The 23,275-nt window shown below is 37.6% G+C and overlaps 1 protein-coding gene across 1 annotated transcript in view; it reads left to right on the forward strand.

Annotated features, from left to right (window-relative positions):
• Positions 1-1,663: 1,663 nt before the first annotated feature.
• SLC25A12 (solute carrier family 25 member 12) overlaps positions 1,664-23,275 on the forward strand; it is a gene marked incomplete at both ends in the record, with an annotated part of 49,325 nt that continues 27,713 nt past the window's right edge. Inside the window, 5 exon segments of the mRNA XM_080346925.1 lie at positions 1,664-1,675; positions 2,198-2,251; positions 7,957-8,099; positions 13,270-13,385; positions 21,330-21,469. Of these exon segments, the coding sequence (XP_080203051.1) occupies positions 1,664-1,675; positions 2,198-2,251; positions 7,957-8,099; positions 13,270-13,385; positions 21,330-21,469 (465 nt within the window).

The following is a 23,275-nucleotide window of genomic DNA, read 5'->3' on the forward strand; positions in this document are numbered from 1 at the left end:
ATAGCCCCGCCCCCAAGCAGCCCGGCCTGGCCGGCGCACGTGCGCAGTGCTCCCGCCGCCGCCTCGCAGCTGCTCCCCCGCCCCAGCGCGGGCCTGCCTAAGCGCGAGGGGCGCCGCGTGCAGGGAAGGCGGGCTGAGTACGCGCGTGCCCCGTGTCCCGCGCTGCGGCGGCTGCTGCAGGAGTGCGGGTGCGCCCCCGCGGAGCAGCGGGCCCGCGGGCCGCTCCGGGTGTTAGCGCTCTGTGGAGAAGCCAAAAATACAGTGCCTTCCCTTTCCACTCTGGACGGGGCAGAGCAACCTCTTCACTTCCACCTCCCGCACAAAGGGGCCCCACGGCTCAGTGCCACTGTTAACGCCTAAGCTGAGGAAAAAGAGGAGCTTTATCAGTAGTACAAAAGGAAGGCAGGTGCGGAACCACCTGTCACAGCTGCTGCTGGAAGAACCCTGAGATTTCTGCAATTTTAAGGGCCTTTTCTGATACACAGTTACTGTACAACTAATGTATACCTGGACTTGCTGAACAACATAGTTTAGTGGTCGAATAGTTCCCCACCAGGCAGACTTATAGAAAAACTTTTCTGCTGTCAGCTGGCACACAGGTCGTGTGTGAACTCCCAGGTATCTTCAGGAAGTTTTTGTTGACCTATAGCCAAAAAAAGTTCTGCTTTCTAGAGAAAATCAGCTCTTTTGAATTTAGAGATGCAAGTCATTGTTTTGTAACTGCCATTATAACCCCCCAGCTACTATATTGTAATTTTAGTACACTGTGTTACCTGAGGTGTAAGAGAGGCCATCGTTTTCATGTTTTTCAGTTACACGCGATAAGAGATCTCGTTGGGCCCTTATATAGCAAGACAAAACATTCATTATTACTTAAGTCAGCTTCTATAAGCGTTTAGTGAGATTGAACTGTCCAAAGTATAAATTTCCCCTTTCCTGAGGCTGTGGCCTGCACGCTTTTCATTTTGAGGTACAAAGCAGGTGTGCTCTACTACTCAAGTATTATGAGGCTGTCAGAAGCCGCTCTATTCCAGTCAGAACTGATTACTTTGTGACTGTTTCCTTGTCTGAAATACGGGGCTACCACCACTTTGCCACCGTGATGCCGGAATGTTGGTCTGTAAAGCTTCATTACTTGCTATTAACAGTGGCAGCTGTGCTGACCCTGGGGGGAAAGCCCGCAGCGAGTGCCGGCAGCGCTGCTGACAGCTCGGTTTTGCACTACGGCGGGGCACCGCAGCCCGCGGGCGGGACACACAGCCGCGCTCCGGCTGCCGTTGGCGGGGCGGGTGACACGCGCCCCAACCGCGCGACCCGGGGTGACTCGCATCCCCCGCGGTGGGGCCGTGTGGCGGCTCCCGCGGGGTCACGGGGCAGCGACACCGCTTGTACCCGGGGCGCCCGCCAAGAGGCCCGGGCCAGGAGCTGGCGCAGCAGGAGGTAGGGCCACGGCTGGTACCGGTGGGGCTCCGGTACCGGACTCCCCTCGTCCCTTGAGACCTGCTGCGGCCGCTGAGGGGAGCCCGCCGCGGGGAGCGGCCGCGCCAGGCGTGGCAGGGCAGGGCGCTCGTTACCACAGCGCTGCGCTGAGGCGGCGGCTGTTGCGGCGGCGCGGCGGGCGGGTGGTGGCGGGCGGCTCCTCCTCCTTCTCGCCGGGCGCAGCATGGCGGTCAAGGTGACTCTCCCCCTTCGGGGCTTGTGGCAGGAGGAGACGGGCGGACCCGCCGCCTGCCCGCGCGAGGCGGCCGGGCGGGGGGCAGGCGGCGGGCGGCGGCAGCCGCTGCTGCGGGAGCCCCGCGGGGGGCCCGGGGAAGCCGCGGCGGGGGCGGTGATGGCGGGGCAGCCCCGGGGGCAGGGGCAGCGCAGACTGCCCTGCCTCCGCCTGCTGAAGTGCGGCGGGGAGGTTGCGGGGGTGCGGGCCGAGGGCCCGGCGAGCGCGGGGCGGGCAGGGCCCGGCGGGCGGTGGCGGCTGGGGCCGGGGCGCCGCGGCTCTTGCAGGCAGCCGGGGTTTGACAGCTGTCACCGCCCCGGAGCCCGGCACAGCCCCGCGGGCAGCGCAGGGGGCTCGCGGTGGAGAAGGGCCCGGTCGGGTCGGTGCGGGGCCTGGCGAGGCTGCCCCGTCCGGGCACACGGCGGTTTTTATCTATGCGCTGGCAGTAGCACGGATAGTGAAGCGTTAACTTACTTGTGTTTATAGGTGCAGTCAACCAAAAGAGCGGATCCTGCCGAACTACGAAATATTTTTTTGCAGGTAAAAAGATCTGTTTGATGTTGAGTGACAGGTTTTCATTCCTTGCTCTGCCAGCAGTTTGCTACAGCATCATACACGTGTCATGCTTGTGGGATGCTTAAAAGTTTTCTTTGCAGGCACAGTGTATTGAAAGGGTCTTCAAGCGCTGAGGAGAAAACTGCTCCAGACACAAATTGTGATTACTTGTTTCCACATGATAATCTTAAATAATTTTATGAGGTCTTTTCCAGTTTTCCATTAAGCAAGTAATTATAACCATAACTAGGTATTGTATTTTTTTAATACACTTTTGCAAGAGTCTAAAAAATTCTTCCATGGCTGTATGTTTTGTTCATGGGGTTTTTATGTGTTTCTCTTACAAATGGATGGATAACTGGCAATGTTTTTAGAAGTTAAAACTGGTTTCTTAAGGTTGACCTATTTCACAATACCATCTCTTGTAGGGCATTAGAATTAACATACATAAATAACAGCGTGAAGCTTTCTCTGTTCCCCTTAATAACGGCAAAGCATGATATGAGGCAACAATCCAGTAAATCCTAAAACTTTGAAAATATGGTTTGAATCAGGAAGATGGAATACGAACAAATGTGTTTTAGGTCCATAGTTGGACTGCTGATATCTCCAAAATCACTAAAATACCTTTTTTTTTTCTTTATGTTGAATATTGTACCATATATTCCAGAAGCTTTACTGTATGAAAAAGGAAAAAATATAAAACTAAGTATTGGAGCTAATACTGTAAATAATAATATCTATTATTTAATTTCTGACATGTATATTTTGATCATAGAACGTCCTGAGTTGGAAGGCACCCACAGGGATCAAAGTCCAGCTCCTGTCCCTGCATAGGACAACTCCACAATAGGACAACCCTACAATTCAGACCATGTGTCTGAGGGCATTGTCCAATCTTTTTGAACACTGTCAGGCTTGGGGCCATGACACCTCCCTGAGGAGCCTGTTCCAGTGCTCCACCACCCTCTGGCTGAAGAACTTTTTCCTAATGTCCAACCTAAACCTCTCCTGGCACATCTTTCTGCCCTTCCCTCATTCTGCCGGTTCCCCATTTTACCGTATTATCTAACAGTTTCCATATATGATAAGTAGATGGGGATACTTTCTTGCCTGAGAGGGAGAAGTTATATCTCAACCATAATTTTGGCAAATTTTTGCTTTTGCATACTGAATTACACTGGTAACGTTGCTGGAGTGCTAAAACTTAGAATGTTGGAATCAAACGCTGAAAGCCCAGCATTTAGTTTCTAGTAAAAGATCTTCCATCACAGGTTCATTTGTTGTTGACATGACGTTAAGCTTTTGTAGATAAGGAATACAGTAGACTATGTTGATAAAATAAGGAACACGGAAATATTGTTTTAAAAATACATATGAAAATGTGTGGCTCTAGAACACACAACTGTTCCAACTGTTTTGCAAGACACTTTTGCATGTTTGATTGCAAAAAAGTGAAATGTGGTGTCAATATATGCTATTCAACTTGGAAATGTGGACTTCTAGTGATTCCTGACTTTCAGTCAGTACAAGTCCTTGCTTTTGGAAATAAGTAAATTGTTCGAAGTCCTTGATTTTGGTCATACAGGGAAAAGTAGAGAGGAAGAACATTGTACAACTGGTTCTTGAAATTGTCTCTCTGACAATACATGTTTTATTTACCTAAAAAAGCAGACAGTCTACTGGTTTTAAACCAGCTTTTTGGTCTTCTTCATGTCTGTCTTACACTCTTCAAAGAAACATGCAAATTAAGTTGTGGGTTGGTTTGTGCTTTCCTGTCTCCTCTTGAGTATCTGAGATTTGCAGTAAAAAGAGATGAACAACACAGACTCCTCTGGCAGAGAAAGAGATATATTTCTTTTGGATTATATTTGTTTCTGATTGAATTTGAAATTGTGTGGTTTTTTGGATAAGTAACAAGCATACTTAGTTGCAAACTTTGAAGAATGAAAAGAGAACCCACTCTTTCCAAGACTACGTTATAGAGGGGTTTGTTCTGAAATGCCACCAGCGTTGCACAGAACAGGCATCAGATACGTTGTGCTTTTTGCAGAGGGTGCCGGCCTGTTCTGTGAGCTTCAGCTAAAGGGCGTGCATTCCTTCCTAAATTTGGCTTCCCTTGGAAATGGGCACAAGGGAAGATGTGGACTCCAGGCCTCTTTGGCATCCACCTTATTCATAGAGAGTGGACTTAGGTTTCTGTCTCTTCATGCGTGTCCTCTAATGTAATACCGATCCTCCATCCAGTTTATGTTGTACCTTAATGGATGCTTGATGTATACATTTCTCTTAGAATTTCTGAAGCTTACTATATATTTTAAAAAAATATTTAAACCATTAAAAATCTTAAGTTTGCCTTGTATTTTAAAAATGTGCTATTATTCCTGTGTAATCCTGTAACTGTGAAATGCAGGCATTGAAATGTCATGTTTGTACACCATCAAATAAGGTACCTTTCAAGTGTTCACTAAGCACTGACTTCAGTAGCAACCATAAAGAAACAAAATAGAAATTCACCAAAGGATAAAAGGGTTATGTAGAACAACAATTATGAGATTTTAGTGATCTTTCATTCTTTTTTCTTAGGCAAGACACAGTCAGCCCTCAGGGAATACGGTTGAATTATTCCCTGCCTGCTGAATGCAAGTGGAACCTGTTCCAGCAAGGCAGAGGAAGAAACAAAACCAAATTTCCAGTTTTAATACAGGGATCTTCACTTCCACTTGCCCTTAAAATTGTCCTGAATCTCTTGCTCATAACTTAGCTTAATTTAAACAAATGTTAAGTGTATCCATGAGTATCTTTTGCTTTGGAACTTCTTTCTCCTCTGTCCATATAAAATCATTGGGATGGAAGATCCCTTTAAATTGAAAGCTAACCAATTTTTCCAAGAAACCATTGTTTCTGGAAGTGTAGTGATACCTAACCCTGTATTGTACAAATAGATTTTTTGTGTGTTCCTGTTGTGTGACAATGTTTAAAAACACATCTCATGCAAATTCATCAAGTGCTTTCTTGAGACAGCCTATAAATGTATAGTAAGAATTTTGTATTTTAAAGTAATATAACTCAAGACTGAGGAAAATACAGATTTAATTGATGTGTTATATTTTACATGCAAATTAAAATATAATTTACAATTGCCTGGTTTTTTTTTGTGCTAAAATATTCTTGACTTCAGTTGTATGGTGAAAAGGTAACTTGAGGACAAATGTAAATGTATGCCAGAAGGGAATAGCCTCACTACTTTGTCAGACCTTAATTCATTGGGTTGCTGCCAAGCTCTTTCAAAATACCATGACCTTCTCATATGGAGCTCAATGTATCTGTCAGTTAATTATTTTTGTCTAAAATTTTTTTAACAAAAGTTCCCTCGCATCTTTCTTTTTGTAAAACAATTTGCTATTTATAATAAACTCAGTTAAATTGGTGTCTGAAGAAAAAATGATGATTACATTTAAATTTTGACTGTCATTGATATGCCCTCAACTGTCATACAGTTGAATTCCGTTCCATTATTCTCGAATATATGCTCAACATTCTGCATGTTGGATGGCCCTTCACATATGAAACTTCCTTTGGATTTCATCTCTTGCAGCAGAGTTGTGCTTCATAATGCATTTTTTACTCACTTCTGTGTATGACTGAGAAGAGCATCTTTCTGAGTTGATTCAGTGTAGCCACAGTTTGATTATATTGTCACATCAGCAGCCGTGCTGAGTTAAAGGATTCCTGTCCACTGCTTCATGTTCCTGTTTTTTGGAAATCATATATTTTAGTTCTGGATTAGTTCAATAATCTGGTTCATGGTGCAGTCTTGCCATTTGGCTGTCACACAGCTACAGGGTGGAAGAGGGAGAGGTGGTGAGCTGATGTGAGGGGCTCATGTTGTGGAAGAGATACAGGAGATATGTAAACAGGCGTTGATGCTGACGGGACCTCCTTTACGCTGAAATAGTGTCCTGACTGAACTGGCTGGGTTGCACACAGCTGAACGAGCGTGAGACGTGAATGGCCTCCATTATTGCAACAGAGTGTTATACCTTCACAGGTATCGTGTGGAGGTCTTAATGTTAATATTCTGATTCCTGTGGGTGCCTGGCAGAGTAAGGGCTTGTTTTGTTATTCTTTCACCTAAAGCTGTGTCAACTGAATCAAGATACAGCAGTACTTAGTGGAAAAGTTATAAAGCACTCATAAGACCGTTAACTAAAGCTTGAATTCACTACCATAGATGTTGCACGTAGGGGGCTTTGCTGTTTCCTTTTCTGCAACAAATGCTTATTTAGTCAAATTCCAAATGAATTAAAAATCACTACTTCTATTACAAATCAGAAGTCTAATGAAACAGCTGTGTAGTCTTGTAAATTCACTTTTTCAGACCACAGTTCTTTGTATATATGTTTGAAGATCTGCATCTAAGTAGACTGTACAAGTAGACTCTACAGTAGAGAACAAACAGAAGAGAGAGATTTTAAACTATTAAATAAGCTCGCTTACAGGTTTTGTAAGCAAATGCTGAGGAACAAACTCAGTCATCAAACTGGATGGAGTTGCAGTAGTTCAGTGAACTAGAAATCTTTTGTGAGCTACTTTCCTGTGTTCAAGGATGCAAAGATATTTTAACTTTGCAATCTTCAAGCTTAGGTTTTATTTCTAAGATTGCTGCAATATCATAAATAAACTTTTTTTTTTTTTTTCCTGCAACTATACTGGCGTCTTGAAAGAAGGTCTGAAGGGTATGAACTGCTATAACACATTTCTCTTTTAATCACTTGTGATGTTTTCTACTCCTGGCTTCTCATGTTCTTAGTTCAAGATTGGTATTGCGTGGCATAACTGGATAGCTGAGGGCATGGGATTTACTTTATGCTAAAAAGTTAATTTTTAATTTAAACATGACCTGTAGATAAGAACCAGTGATTAAGGATTTGAAACAGAAAAGTAAACATTAGGAGTACTGATACAGACATGTGGTAGTTGTCTTGGTGTACAAGTAGTAAAGATAAACTTTGTTATTTTATTTTTAGTTAGTTTTATTAATACTTACATTCTATAATTCTAAAATTTGCCTGTGATTTTTATTTTAAAAGTTATTGTTAATCACATAAAAACTCTAAAACATTTCAGTTGACTCAAATAGTTTTTGTCTCCATGCACTTTTACTTAAATGAAGAATGTCAAAACCATTAGTTTTAGGATAAAAATTGATCTGAACATTTATTTCTCACAAAAAGAGAAAAGAAATAATATTTTCCAAACTAATTGTAATAATGATCAGGAACAATTATTCAGAAGATACCTGCTACTAGAAACAGTAAGAAAATTCATATGCTTGTGTTTTCACAGTGTAGCTGCAAATGCAAAACTACAGCAGGGCTGTAATTTTTATAAACTTATGCAATTACCTGACAGTTTCTGAAAGTATGTAATTGGTTTTTTATTAGAAGGTATTGTTCATTATGTGAACACATCTATTCTACAGGCATAATTTGTTATTGTTGGTACACAACTAGTCTAGTAACACTATTAGTTTAATCAAGCCCTTTAATTTCAGAGCAGTTACATGCAGACAGTCGTGTACCATTCTAAGAGATTCAGTAAAGATACTTGTTTAGTGATCACTGATAATTGGCTTCTAAATGGATTCCTCTTTGTTTCTGTGGTTTTGCTTTTTATTTTCACTCCAGTATGCCAGTGTTGAGAAAGATGGTGAGCATTACATGACCCCAGAAGATTTTGTGCAAAAATACCTGGGACTTCATACAGATCCACGTTACAATCCTAAAACAGTGCAGCTGTTGGCTGGAGTGGCAGATCAAACAAAGGATGGGTGAGAATTTTGCTTTCCATTAGCTTGCAATGCTTTGGTGAATGCGTGAGTGAATGAGTTTGGTAATTTTGTCTTCTAAAATACATTATTAATTTTATTACACTTTAAGCTTACTTAGGTGATAAGTTTTTTTCTCAAGTACAGTAGACTATACATTTGTAGAAATTGGGAAAATGTAAGGTGTTTAACATGCATTTTTTAATTTAAGATTTGTTTTAATAGAGTTTTAACAACTACTACAAATGCAGAGGAAGTTGAACTGCAAATAAGTTTAACGTAGTATGATTGCCTTGGAAAAGTTATTTTCTGTATACTCACGTCCATGATTAGCCACTATATAGAATCTTTAGTACTTGTAATTAAACATGGAAATATGGAAAAGCTTTCTTATTTTTGTAGTGTGCTGTTCAGATCAAACCATTGAGGCCTTTTTTAAAGTGCTGGCTATTAGTAAAGAGAGACAGACGCTAACCGACTCTATGAAGAAAGGTGGTGTTTGCCTAATCAAGATAAAGTCACAGCATATAAAGCTTTGCCAGCTCTGCTTACAAATGATATCACTTGCTTTTAGGACAGTTCTCTGAAGCTGATTTACAAAATATCCCCTCCACAGAGGCAATACCCTCTAACTCACTTGTCTTCAAAGGGGCCTATTCTCTTGCTGTGTGCAGGCTTCTAGCTTTGGCTCTGGATTATAGTAGGGAGCGTGGACATCGTTAAGGTAAAGTGAGAAGGTTAAGATCAATCTGAGAACAGGTCAAGGATGCAAAAGGGAGTGGGTATTTTGTGGAGGTGAGAAAGGTACTGTTAAAACAGTATACAATGTATTTGTAAATATATAGATGTAATTTATTTTAAATTGAAAGCCCCTTAAATTCCTTGGATTTGTGAGTCTAAATCTGACCTTTGACATCACTTAAATGTTTTTGCTTTCCTGTGTTCTGCTTTAGAATATTTTTTGATATGTAATATCCTGAGTAGTTTGCACAGTATCTGTGCTCTACAAATGAAATTGTATATGCTGTGGACATTTTATGCTAAACAGTAAGTGTGGAATCTCCTGTTTGATCTAGTGTTATGTGATTGGAGTTTTTTTATAAAGCTGCAGCATTTTGATAATATATTTGATATATACATATATTTGGTAAGTCCAGATAACCTGTTTCTCTGTTTGCAATACATGACTTCAATTTGTTGCATTGATATGGATTGAAAAGACTATTTTGTATGTATCTGTTGAAATAAGTCTAATTGATGACTGGTAAACTAACATGTTGAGTACTTTGTTTTTCTAAAAGCTGTTTGTTATCTTTTACGGTGTCCATTTCTTCAGAAAATGTCTCATAAAAGGATCTTTCTTACAGTAAGAAATAAAAAATTTGTTGCTACAACAGAACTTTGTAGCATCACTAGAGTGGTTGAAGCATCACTTTTTTGTTGCTTTCCCTATGAATATATATATATGTATTTCTTTTAAATCTGGGTATTATTTGAAGTGGGATAATCAAATATGGGTAAGTATGCTTTATTTACTTCTGTATGGATACAGTGGGAATGGCAATTATTACTGTGTGATCTACAGTGCAAGATGTTTGTCTGAATATTTGTCTGAAATTTATTTTTGTAAATATTTTAATCTATATTTATCTCTAATTTGTGCTTCATGTGAAGAATTTGTTACACCCGCATCATAATCTTCTGTTTATTTATTTACTTTTCCATTCACATTCTTCCATTTGTAGTGAGCTGTTATATATCAAAATCCAGACTCTAATAATTATATCATCTGCACAGAGAGTTTTATTTGTAGCATGAATAATTATTGTAATCTTCAGCTGAATTCTGGAATGCATTACATCTTTCCAAGGACTTAAAGTTTCTTTATGAAGTCCAAGGAAGTATCAGTAGTCCTATTCCATACATATATTAGTAAATTAAATGACAGCTCAATGTCACTCAGCAAGTCATTGAGAAGCTCTGGGTTCTGTTACAAAATTTCATTCCTCTATCTGCTATCATATTCTCTTAGCCTTGCTTGCCCTTCAAATAAATACTCAAAGTGTTCTTGGTAACTTTTCTTTGTTGATATTTTCAAATTTTATTTAGGTTTAAGTTTGGCACTCTAGAAAAAAGAGCACATTTTGGAACTCACTGTCTATAGGAATATGTTTAAAAAAATGTGGGTTTTTTTACTTTTTTCTGATGGTAACTTGATCATTACTTAACTGTTCCAGAGCACTATTGCCTTCTCCCATTACTACAGTACAAGATTGGTTTGCTTTAGTGAAACTGTATAAGGTAGTTCTTAAAACAGATGACTCTTCCCTTTCAAAGTGTTTATTTCTCATTGTTACAAATGCATGTTCTGAAAAATTATTGTGATGAGCTCTAAATTAGAATTTGGCCTGGACTACCTTGTCTGCTGTTTATATAGTGGGATTTCACTAATGCTGTAAGCATTCTTATATCTTCAGACTGCAGGTGCTAGTTTTGAAATTAGTATAAAAATTCTCCCTGAATAAAGCACTGATGTACGTGTGCCAAAACCAGCTTCACAATTACATAAGTCAATTAACATTAGTAGATGTTACAGTTTTAAAATAAAAATATTTTCTTCTTTCTTCAAACCTTCCAAATTTCACAGCAGTAATGCAAAATTCTTCATTTTAATTGCTTGTTTCTGGGTACGTTTTCATCAGCATACCATTCTTAAAATTTGTAATTGTGTTCTTAAGCTAAGTCCTGAAGAAAGAGTTGGTGTTTCACATAACGGAGAGTCACAACAGAGCTATGCGTAACATCTACAAGCTATGTCATGTGGGGAAAAATAGCAAGGAGTTGTAGCAGGAAGAGGAAAGATAAAGAAGAACTATAAACACACAGCTTACTTTGTGTGCTTTTGAAGGGTAATGGTACAGAGGAAATAAGAGGAAAGGAATTTTAAAAAAATGTTACAGATAAAATGAAAGGTGAGTGATTTGATATTGTTGCGGAGTCTGTAATGCAGCAGGTTCAGCGAATGGTACTTGAGTAGTGTCTGAGTGGGAAGCTCCATCATTCTGTTTAATCCACTTCCTGTTATCTCTGCCCTAATGGATGATGGAGGATCACAGGGGACATCCCTGTTCTTGGACATTGCACCTTGGATGTCTGGGAAGGAAATTGAGTGTGTCTGTCTCCTTTTGTCATAGGCACTGTTAAAGTGAGACCTCTGAAGACAGCTTCTTTCAGGTTCAGGCTTCTACAAATGCATTCTACAGAGATTGTCACTTGCTTCTCTCAGTTATAAATCTTCCTCATTAGAAATTAATTTATATGTCAGGTTTACGCTTGCATATGAGGTATATTTTGAAATGATAGTATTTAGAATTATTTTAAAGGATATTCTGTTTCTCTGATACTAAGCCATTATTTATCAAGGCCATCCTTTGGATGAAACTGACTTTGCATCTGAAGAACCATTTTCACATCTCTGATTTTTGTGGGTAAAGTGACAAATTAATATAATAATTCTGTATTTGCCATATCTTAATTCCTTTTAAAATCACTACATTTTTTTTCTGTGTTTTCTGTATAATGCATACGTGTGAGAATGTTAACATATGTAACCTTATTTAAAGTATCTTGATTTGCTTTATGTACACTTTGACAGAGAAAGACTAGATAAGCTAATGAACAGTGTGGCTTGGTTTTCTTTTTCTTTTTTTTTTCTGTAGAGAACAGAAGTTATACTAATGTCTTTAGCATTAAGCAGTATATGTGTGAGGTAATCACTATGAGCTAATGATCTCCTACGAGGAGTACTAAATTCACATAAATTATGTACATTTTCTAGGAAAATGTACCGTCTTCAGCAATACTCTATGTTTTAACAGAATCTACTAAAATAGTATTTTTTTGTTTAATTAAAAAATGCAATTAAAATTCCCACTGATAATTTATTTGATGCTAAAATAGATATCACCTCATTTATTTCTATAAAGTGAGCTCAGGAACTTGTAATTGGATGCAATATTCTAAGTCATCGAGCTAAGTTCCCTATTTTTACAAGAGTGAAAACACACAATATTTTTAATAAACCAAGTTTACTGTTAAAACTGAAGGTTTTTGCTTGCAGTATTCTGGAGAGGCCACAGTGTATGGCTGCTCTAAATATGGACACGTGATCTTGTTCTTATGCCAGTGTTATCCTTTATCTTCTCCTGGCTTAGGACTTGTCTTTCTGCAGCTGTACTTAGATACAGCATTAGGATCCCTTCTGAATTTTTTTCTGTTAGTCAGAATAAGCTGAGTTCCTCTAGAAAAGTTATTTATGATTATCCTAATAAGTTACCTGTGCATACATTCAAGTCTTACTTTATACGTGTTGAACACAAGGACTTAGATTTCTGTTCAGCATTCCAGAGATGTTGTGGGAACCCTGTGTGGGGATCCTACTGCTTCCCAGTCTCGCACAGAAACAGCTTTCCTCGTGCATTCTGAGGTGTATTTTTCTGTATGGTGGCTGTCGTGCATACACAGCTCAGAATCTTGTGATCTGCTGTTTCAATCAAACCCTTCCCTGTCTCGATCATGTCCAACTGTCCTTTTGTCCAGATATTGGTATGATTTCTTTCTTTGTTGTCCTCATGTACATGACTTTCTAGTTCATGTTATATTTGAAATGTAGTATTTTTCCTATATACATGGTAAAGTATAACTTTTTCTGCACCTGTTTGTTTTTATGAATGTTATACTTTAAGAAAATACATATATTGTATATTCCTACACTTGCATTAAATTATCTTTTCTTTCTCAGTAGAAATACGTGTATAAATTAGCAATATCATGACAGCCCTGTAAATTTCGTGGTGGTAGAATTTCTGTGGGTTACATTTATAGTTACAAGGTAATAAACTGTAGGTGTTCTCTGACAATTGGTTATATTTTGTTGATAGATACGAAGAATTTAGTCCTTTTATAGAGAAAGAAATGGAATTGCGTAAAGGTTAAGTAACTACTTAAATGTAACAAACACTTTTTTCAGTTTGTAGTGTAGTCTTAACTTTTTTATTATAATTTTATTTAAATAATTGTATCATAACGTTTTATAGAGCATCAGACACAAAATATCACTGGTATTGTGAATAATTTTTTGAAATCTTTCTAACATCTGTATTTTCCTTTGTAGGTTGATTTCCTATCAAGAATTTTTGGCGTTTGAATCTGTTTTGTGTACTCCAGATGCAATATTCATTGTTGCTTTTCAGTTATTTGACAAGAGTGGCAATGGAGAAGTAACATTTGGTAAGAATATCTAAAGAAAAAAGCACTTTGAGAAAGTGGTTATAATAGTATAAATTGTAATAATGGTTCATCACCATTGGTGCATACAAATGTACATTGTGCAGTACTGGACCAATTTCCTAAGAGTTTGCAGGAGTAAAGCATTTTTTTTTCTTTCAAGTAATACAAAATACACAGAAACAAAATATATTTTGCTCTGTCTTCTTTTATCAAGGTTTTTTCATGTTCCTGAAGTAGTTAATACAGTGCTGTTTTGTATGGTGTCATCCTAACTAAAATTCTATGTCATGGACTTTGAAGTCCTTCAGTGATGAAGGATTTTTAAAATATGTTCTGGATCTCCACAGATCTTTGAAGAATTGTCATTAGATACATTAACAGCTCAATATAGAAATGAAGAAGGTCTAATCTTTTGAATTCCTATTTTAGTGTTCCTTTTCCTGAGGAGCAAATCTTGCTTTAATTTTATGAGAGTAACTTCCAACTAGATCATATATTTGAAAAATAAGAAAATATGGCCTTTGAATTTTGTTGATTCTGTTTTTTTACCTAATCACGTAAATTAGTAATTGGACAAAATTCTTTAGGTTAACTCTGCTGCTTTATGATGTTGCTAAATGACTGTTATTAACATTGCAGTTTAAGTAGGCCTAGGGTTTATTTTTAAAACTTCATGCGTTTATGAAAAATAGATAAATCAATGCTAAGAATTTTAATAAAATGGAATGAGAATTAAGTGTCATTTCTATCCAAAAGAATAAAGCTCTCAATAAAGAAAATACAAACTATGCTTGGATTTGTAACCACTTGCTGTTTGTACTATTTCATTCTTATGAAAATTGTTGCAACTTGTTTAAAAAAAAATTGCAAGTGTCTTTTTATGGAAACAAACTGGTTGTCTTACCATGTCTGTTAAATTACATTGTTAACTGAAGGGTCAAATACTAAGCAATTTGGATACACAACATCTTGAAAATAAAATCTTTTAGAACTTAAGTAGAGGTGAAGTCAGTAAATGCAGTCATTAGGAAGTAGACAAACTACTACAATCAATGTGACCATGTTAATGATGGTGTATTTAATAATCTCACAAAATGGGGATCTGCACTTTGTAGCTCTCATGAACACACTTGAAATAGCTGGTTCTGTAAATGAACAAAAAGTAATTTCGGACTTTACACAGATTACTCAGTCAGGCTGAGGATTGTTATTTTTATGAGCACATCATTATATTAAAGCCTAAAAGAACAACACAAACAAGAGACTGTAAAACAGAAAATTGCATAATTTTCACATAACTTTCTTGCTGATTTTTTTTTAATAAGGCTGCTAAATCTTGAATAAGAAATTCTTTAGGGAATTTAAAATTTACTATTGCTTTCTTGCTTCTGCAAAATTAATTGTATTGCATTTATTACTGTATTTAATAGTATGTTGTAACATGTCAATGGTACATATTTTTGTGCTACAGTTCCCACATTTAATTCTGCTTTTTTCTTCTCAACATGGACTACTTATTTTTACTCCATAGGCATATCATACAGATTATGCATGTGGGAAAAATGTGAATGATGACATATGACATGTTCAGTATTTGGTAACTCTGCAGTCAATTTCCAAGCCAGTCTTGTGGCCTGTAGAGGCCGTTTTATGAGTCCTGCACTCTTTCATTTCCACACCACATAAGCAGAAATGTAGAGTTTACTTTTATGTAAAATCCGGAGAATATATAAAATTAAGTCTTAAAAGTTTTAATAAATTATTAGGAATATACTGAAATGGAGTAGCTTTAGCCAATTGGTGTGAGAATTGCTGTCAAACAAGTCAGCTCTTCTTCATGAGTGTCTAATGTATCCAGTATCTGTAGATGAACCATGTTGGTTATGTGAGCAAACATGAGTCAGGATTTTCTAGCTCAGATGCAGTGCTATGTGGATGTGATTGTGTTAATTCCAAAGGTAACTCAAGCCACTAAGTCTTGCCAGAAGTGGCATGGATTTACTGAGGTTTTTTTGCACTGTGCATCTGGAACAAGGGGTGGAATATGGAATCAACTTCAGTCTGTTAGGTCGGTAAGTTGGACCCAACACTGGCCTTGCTGGATGTGAGATAATGTCTCAAATCATTTGGGTATGACTGTGTGGTATTTTTAAAAAATATCCTGATTGAATCCAATTTTCAGTTATTTGGAGAAAATTAAATATACTTGTTGATTTTTTAGAGCTGGCTCTGTATTTGAAAGCATGTTACTCCACTTGGGTTCATATCCCTCTTTTAGGATTTATTTACTGACATGGACTTGGACCATACCTGAGCATTTTGCTTTTTGCAGTTCTCTTGAGCCTCAATCTGCCACTTGTCTCTTCAGAAGTTTAGCTTACAACTCTCCAATGAGGGAACTATTAATTAAATTGTATTACAGAAGAACCTTTGTCTTATGAGTTGAGAAATAGAAGAGGACAAAGAGTTTGTGATTCTTTAGAAACCATTTGGTAGAAATACTTGTCAGCTATGCTTTGCTGCTCACTGTCTTTTTCCTTGTCTGTGCAATATCATATGTTAATGGGCACTGTTGAAACAGGAAGCCTTCTGTCACTGTAATGTCATCTAATTTCTTATTGCTTTGGAACATTTTTCGAGGAGTTTTAGACATGCAGAAATCCTGTATGAATGACTGCCATAAATGTGCAGATGGTGTGCTGCAATATTTGTATAGAAGGTCCATTAGAAGAATATGAAATTGGACCTACTTTGCATGAGCAAACTGTACAGCATGCTCAGGACTCTTCACATGTTTCAGTTGCACTGGGCTTGCTGTCAGCTTGGTGAATAAAAAGCAATAAACTAGCTGTTTTAATAAGACGTTGATACAAGTGACAGTGTAGTTTAAATGACTTTTTAATCATGAAGAAATAGAAAAAAAACATTTATTTTTATCTGGGAGAGAAAGTTCAGATTTCCCTTAATCAGGGCACAGAGTTTGAGAACACTGGAAGAAGGTGAGTGAGAAGAGAAAGAGAAAGGAGTTGAAAATATGTTGTTATAGTTCTTTGCTTTTGAATAGTATTTTTCAGGAAATACAGATCACTCCTAGTACTCACTCCTTTCCCATTTCCAAAAGAGCAGTTGGATTGAAAATCCTAACATTTGGATTTAATCTTATGTACTCTGCTTTATAAAATATTATTTGCAACCATAAAAGCTGGAAACCTTTTAAAATGTAAAGAGAAAAATCTCATAATCACATGGCTACAGATCTGAGGATATAAGAAAAACACCATATTTTTATAAAGTGTGCTGTAAGCTAGAACTGCTATTTTTCTTGGCTTCCTGGTAGCCCTGTATTAGTTGTTTATTTTCAAGATGTATTTTGCTTAACACATGCAGATAGTGTAGGAAACATCACTGTATGTCATGACTTTCTTTTGTCCTCATGTATTTTGTTTGTTTATTTCCCGTTTTACGATTCTTTCAGGTCTAAACCACAGTTCTTAACACTTGAGAGCAGTGCAGGATGAGAACACCTCCTTATTTTTTACAATAATAGTGGTAATGGTATTAAGTTCAAAACCATAGTTCAACAAGAGAAAACGTAAATGGAGAACTCCACATTAAAATTATATATATATTGACAATTTGTTGTTATGGCTGTCACTAATCTTAACCTTAAACAGAATCACTAATCCTTTTAAAATAAGAGCAGAAATGTAATTCAATTATTTCTAGTTTAGCTTACTCACTTTTCTTGCCACTTGTCATTTTGCTCTCCTGCCAAAGTAATTGTGTTATTTACATTTGGATCACTCTTCATATGCCTCTGTTGCATCAGGTGCTACAAAAAAAGTCTTTCTGCCTGTAACGGTGATTTTTTAATTCATGCTTGAAAGTGAGAATATGTAAAATTTGCTGTTGGCAGAAGTAGAGAAAAAATAGCAACAGAGAAGACATTAAAATGCATTACGTACATTAAAGCTGAAATAAGTACAAATGGGACTGTATGTGACTGAATAGATAGATTAAAAAACAAAACAAAACAAAATCCGCACTATTAAACAACAAACCTCTAGCATACTTATGCTAGTACTTAAAACTATCACATTTATATTTTTATGTCTCTGACAAGCACGATTGATGTCTCATAACTGGTGTGAGGGAATGGCAAACTCTTGATGGCACTGGAATCGTGTGAAAATTCCTCTCTGCTTCTTGGGGAGCTGATAAGTCACAATAACAGGTACTACCTCAAGGCTTCCTTGGGGTACTGAGCTCATCCCCACCATGGGCCATCAACAAGACATCATAGTGTTTATGACAAAGTATTCTTCCTCCTGTGAAATTCAATATTGCCTAAAAACTTTGTTTTTCTTATATCATTTTTCTGAGCCCTATAGGTAATGGTGTTTGAGGGCGATTGAGCCAGTTGTGTACGCTGCCTGCAGATAGCTGCTCCAGGCATCTGTAATTTGTTTAAAATGATTGGGTGGGGAAATTCTGAAGCAATCTTGAGAGAATGTGTGCCGCCTTGGAGGTAATGTGCTAGTGCACTAGAGTAGTAGGTTTATTGTTCCTGGGGCTGGTGGTAAGTTGAGTATGTCATCAGGCTGCTGACTTGTATGCCTATCTGAGAACAAAATGCGTTGCTATAAGCCTGGAGAGAAAGTTATCAGCTCAGTAGGAAAGAATTCCATTGCGGAAAGGTGAGCAAAGAGTAGGAGAAGACATTAGTAAATGAGCAACATGTGTTTACAGGGACAATGAATGCATTCTGTAAAATGTCATACTCAAATGAAAGGGTTTAAAAATAATTTGCTGTTTGCCCCCTACAGAATAGCTCTGTTGGGCATTTGAAGTACTTGTAGTTTATCTTAATTTAGAAGCATTACTGGGTTTTGACTGAGCGAGATAAAAAAAGGCAAAACCCCCCAGTATCTGTACCTTAATGTTACGTGTTTTCTTTGTCGTCCATGCTTTGCTTCTGCTGTGAAAAACATAAATTAAAAATAAGACATTTGATCATAATTCAGAGTGGTCAAATGTAGGTGATGATCACATTATGTATAATTTCTGAAATGAGATTGTCCGTTTGCAGCTTCTCATCACGTGAATTGTTAGCTGTGGTGGTGGCTATTTCCTTTAATTTAAGAGACTAGCCAACAAAATTGGATTTAAAAAGTATTCTTGATATATTGTGAAGAAAGCATTGCTACTCTTGAGTAGAAGTAGTAAATTTTTGTGCTTATCTAGAGATGTCTGAGAATCCCAAATGGCTTTGGAAAATTGCACTTAAACTTTCAATGGTTTTACTGTGTTAGTTATTTACAATAGGTACATGGTTTTGCTCCTGTACGCCAAATGTTTCGTAAATAAAGCCAACATGGAATCAATTAAGCATTAGATACAATAACATATCCTTAAACCCAGACTACTGTAACACGTGAGTGATTGACTGTGGAAGGAAAATGGATGGCACCTCACTTTTCAGAGGAGCAACAGGCTAATTAATCTGCATACCATTTCTTAAAGCTAGTTAGCCACTACTGGGCTTCTTCAAGTATCAGAACACTCTACTATTGAATATAAATTTATTATTTCATTTACCAGTACTATGTGCTGAAGAATCTTTACTTGTTATGTGTTGACAACTAGTTGCAAACGTTTTTAGAAGGAAAAATCAATAGCATAGAAAACCCATTCTTGGTTGTTTTAGTAGTATACAATTAAATACTTGAATTAGAGTTATGAAAAGACCAGGGGCGTAAGGATTATTAAAAATAATTGGAACATCTGTCTATATGAGCGTGTATGAATAATTTATCATACGAACAAAAAGATGTTTTTTTAACCTTTCTCTAAGTCTAAAAGAAACGATCATTGGAAACAATTGAAAACACAATTTAAACTTTCTAGCTGCTTCAGCATGTTCCTTCCTAAGTTTTCATGAGGAGAACTCAGTGTGTAAGAGAAGTCAGTTTTAGAGGTGTGTGGGTAGTCACTACTTGGCACCCTGTTAGTTCATTAGTAGCCAGCAAACCCCACGAAGCAGACCTGTCCTCTGGGCCATTCACAATTCAGTGCCGTCTGGATGCTCACTGGTGACCTGCACTCAGCTGTTCGTGTTTGTGCTACATGGAGACTCTGGGGAGCTTTGTCAGAAGCTGCAGTGAATCAGTGGTAGGTGGGGAATTTAAATTTACATCTCCCAGTTCCTTCATATGTAGCAATGATGAATAAATCTACTAGAGACAAAACTTTTGAAGGAAGTATGGCAAAATAAAGTAGTGTAGCACTATGTATTCAGTGCTTTGTCGCTCATTTTCTCAACCCTCACCTTTCATATTGATAGCAGTGAATACATATGAGTGGATAGGTACAGGTAGTCAAGGTAGTGTTAAGTTTCTTGTTTGGCTGAATAACTCTGTTAGCCTACCTTGCAGTGGAAACTATGGTTTAAATTGGAGTTTTTTGACTACAGTCTTTGTTTGACTTTTTAGTAAGGGCTAAATTACACTTAAAACACTTACTAGCCATAATCTGCCGTTTGAATATGTAGTCTCAAACTACCTGTGAAGCAGGTGGTCTGGCCAAGGAATCCTACTTTGTATGTCCCCATTCTGAGACACATTTATTCTGGACTTTTCCCTTCCTTTCCTCACTGGGAACATAAAACTGTACAGTGATTTGCCTCAATTTGATCTAGAACTAGTAGAATGGCTATAGAAGTGAAAGAATGATTGAACCAGTCCTTTAGCATAGAGAAAGCAACACATTTGCTCCAAGTAAATAGCTCATGATGGAATTATCAAATGATATTAAAGTTCTTCTAATTACATTTTGTCTTTTAGCAGAACTGTTTAAACATATAGAAGAGGTGTATTTTCAGCTAAAATACAGGGTGTTTCAGAAAGATGGACACAATTGGAAATCACTATATTTTTAAAATTTGGTCCATTCTTTTGAAACACCCAGTATTTTGTACTTTATTTTAACTGTAAGCTATATACCATATTTTATTTTGATTGTTAGCAGGTTCTAGGTTAGCTGATAAAAGCAAATCAATTCAAGTACTTTGGTGTAGATCTTGGAAAGTCTTTTCATGGTACGGATAGATGTCCAGTGATGCTGTCTGCGTGGTTGGATCATCTGCACCAAAGGCTTGTTTTGCAGCACGGCGATGCTGTGTATGAATAATGTATGCTTTTTTTTAGATGAGTTTTTTTGACTGAATTCAGATAATATCTTTGGCATTGAGGTTTCAGTAGTACAGTACACATACAGAGAATTCCATATTCTGAAATGACAGGTTTTTTTCTTTACCTCTTTTAAAAGAGGACATCTCTATCTTCACTTATCTTAAAACATTTTAATAACTGAGACTACCAATTATATTTTATAGAATTTGATTTTTGTACGAAGGCCTTATCAAAAGCTTCTAATAAGGTGCTTTCTGCTGAGTTAATGATATGTTTTAGATGGCATTTCTTATACCTATCTTTAATAGACATATTCAGACAGTGTGATTGTAATAATCAAGTTTCAGTCAAACCATACTTAGTATGAAAAATATTGTGTGAGATTGTAATGCAGGTATTTGTGCTCTTGATAAAGGGCTTAATTTGACTCCTAGCAGAGACAGAGAACCACTATTGATTTTTATATCAGAATGCAAAATAGCTCTTATTTGTCATGTATGAGGGAAATTACTTCTTAATTAAAACTAAATAAAACACTCACTCCAAGGTTTTATGCAGTAATACAAAAAGTATCATGTTGTGTTGCAAATGTGTTCTTATACAGATCTGGATAGGTTTGGTTAGCAATTATTCTTAACAAACTAGAACACTTCTTAAACAGCCACTTAAAACATCCTTTGTTTGTACCCTTCCTGGAATGTTTGTAGATTTACTGTACCCCAAAGCTCACTTGCTGTTTTTCCCTCCCCCAAAGCAAATGTCAAAGAAATATTTGAACAAAGTCTTATTCATCTTCAAATCCCTTTCAACTGGGACTGTGAGTTCATTCGCCTGCATTTCGGACATAACAGGAAGAAGCATCTTAACTATTCAGAGTTCACTCAGTTTCTTCAGGTCAGTTATTAACCTTCTTCCAAAGTAGAACTGAAATTCATTTTCACTTCTAATTATACACTAATACCATTATAAATTTCAAGCTTACTCTGGTAGTGGTAATCATTATCTGATACTAATCCTGAAAGCTATGATGAACTGTTATTTCCCATACCAGTTCTGTAAGCAGTGTGTATTCCTGGTGCTTTAACTTAAATGCCATCCTATAAAAAAATGGAACTAAATATACTGTTTATGAAATGAACCATTTACTGATTGTTGTTAAACTGGATTGAGGGTCTGCTTTTTCTCTCATAGGAATTTAACAGCAAACTAACCTCTACCAGAGAAAGATACCATCCTTAATATAACCAGTTGTTATTAACCATATAACCTCCCATAGAAAGGTTTTAGCTTCTGAGTTTTTGTCTGAGTTTTATAAGTGTTATCTTATATACTTACCCTTGTGAGAGAAACACTGGCACGCATGCTACCACATATATATTGGGAGTTTGATCTTAAATACAGCCAGCTTTGCAGGAGGCAAATCTGCTTTCCTGAGATGTTGCTGAAATACCCTTTAGGGATTGGACTTTAAAGATTTTTACTCATAGAACTAGAGTTCGTGCTAAGCCAAAAATTTACAGTAAAAACATATTACGAATTTAACATTATATTAGAAGGAAGTAAAGGAAGACATCAGTTATGAAGCATGGAGGAAGAGTAAAGCAGAAGAAATGTACATTATAAGTGATGAGAAAGGAGTTTGTAGAATTGTAGGTAATTGCACTGAATTCCATAAATTAACATGCAGTGATCACCTAATGACATAACTTATAGTTTTCTGTCTAGTAGACCTGAAGAAAATAGATTATGCACTTTCAGAGGTGGCTTTAGATACAAAATAGTTTTGAACATACTGTCCTGAAAGTACGGAGTGATAGATGGAATAATTTGTAATCATTGCCCAGGATAAAAATAGATCATGGCATCATAGAGTAGTTTGGGTTGGAAGGGACCTTCAAAGGTCATCTAGTCCAACCCCCCTGCAATGAGCAGGGGCATCTTCAACCAGATCAGGTTGCTCAGAGCCCTATCCCGCCTGGCCTTGAATGTCTCCAGGGATGGGGCATCCACCACATCTCCGGGCAACCTGTGCCAGTGTTTCGCCACCCTCATAATAAAAAAAAAAAATATCTTTTTTTGCATCTCTCCTCTCTTAGTTTAAAACCATTACCCCTTGTTCTATGGCAACAGTCTCTAGTAAAAATTATGTCCCCATCTTTCATATAAGCTCCCTTTATGTACTGAAAGGCCGCAATAAGGTCTCCCTGGAACCTTCTCCAGGCTGAGCAACCCCAACTCTCTCAGCCTGTCCTCACAGCAGAGCTGTTCCAGCCCTCTGATCATTTCTGTGGCCTCCTCTGGACCCTCTACCACAGATCCAGGTCTCTCCTGTGCTGAGCTGTGTCTAGGTCTAGAGCAGATTCTAGAAAAACACGTCTAGGTGGGATCTGAAGTTTCTGTTGTGGACTGAGACACTGGAGTTTGGCACAGACTTTCAAGGCTGCGGTATAGCTTGATGTCACTTCATAGGAATAAACTGTGTCCTGCATTTGATACTATGTATTTTAAGTGCTTCCAGGCACAAATTGAGGACACTACTGCAAAAAATCAAACAAAACAAAACAACAACAAAACAAAAACAAGAACCAGATGGTTATTGAGAAGAATATTTTTGCTGGGAATCTAGAACAAAGTGATGAATATCTGGTTTTATGTATATTGTTCCAGGATACTGTCATGTAAGATATAGTAACCACTTAC

Source organism: Nesoenas mayeri (genome assembly GCF_963082525.1).
Source record: "Nesoenas mayeri genome assembly, chromosome: 6".
Classification (NCBI taxonomy): Eukaryota; Metazoa; Chordata; class Aves; order Columbiformes; family Columbidae; genus Nesoenas; species Nesoenas mayeri.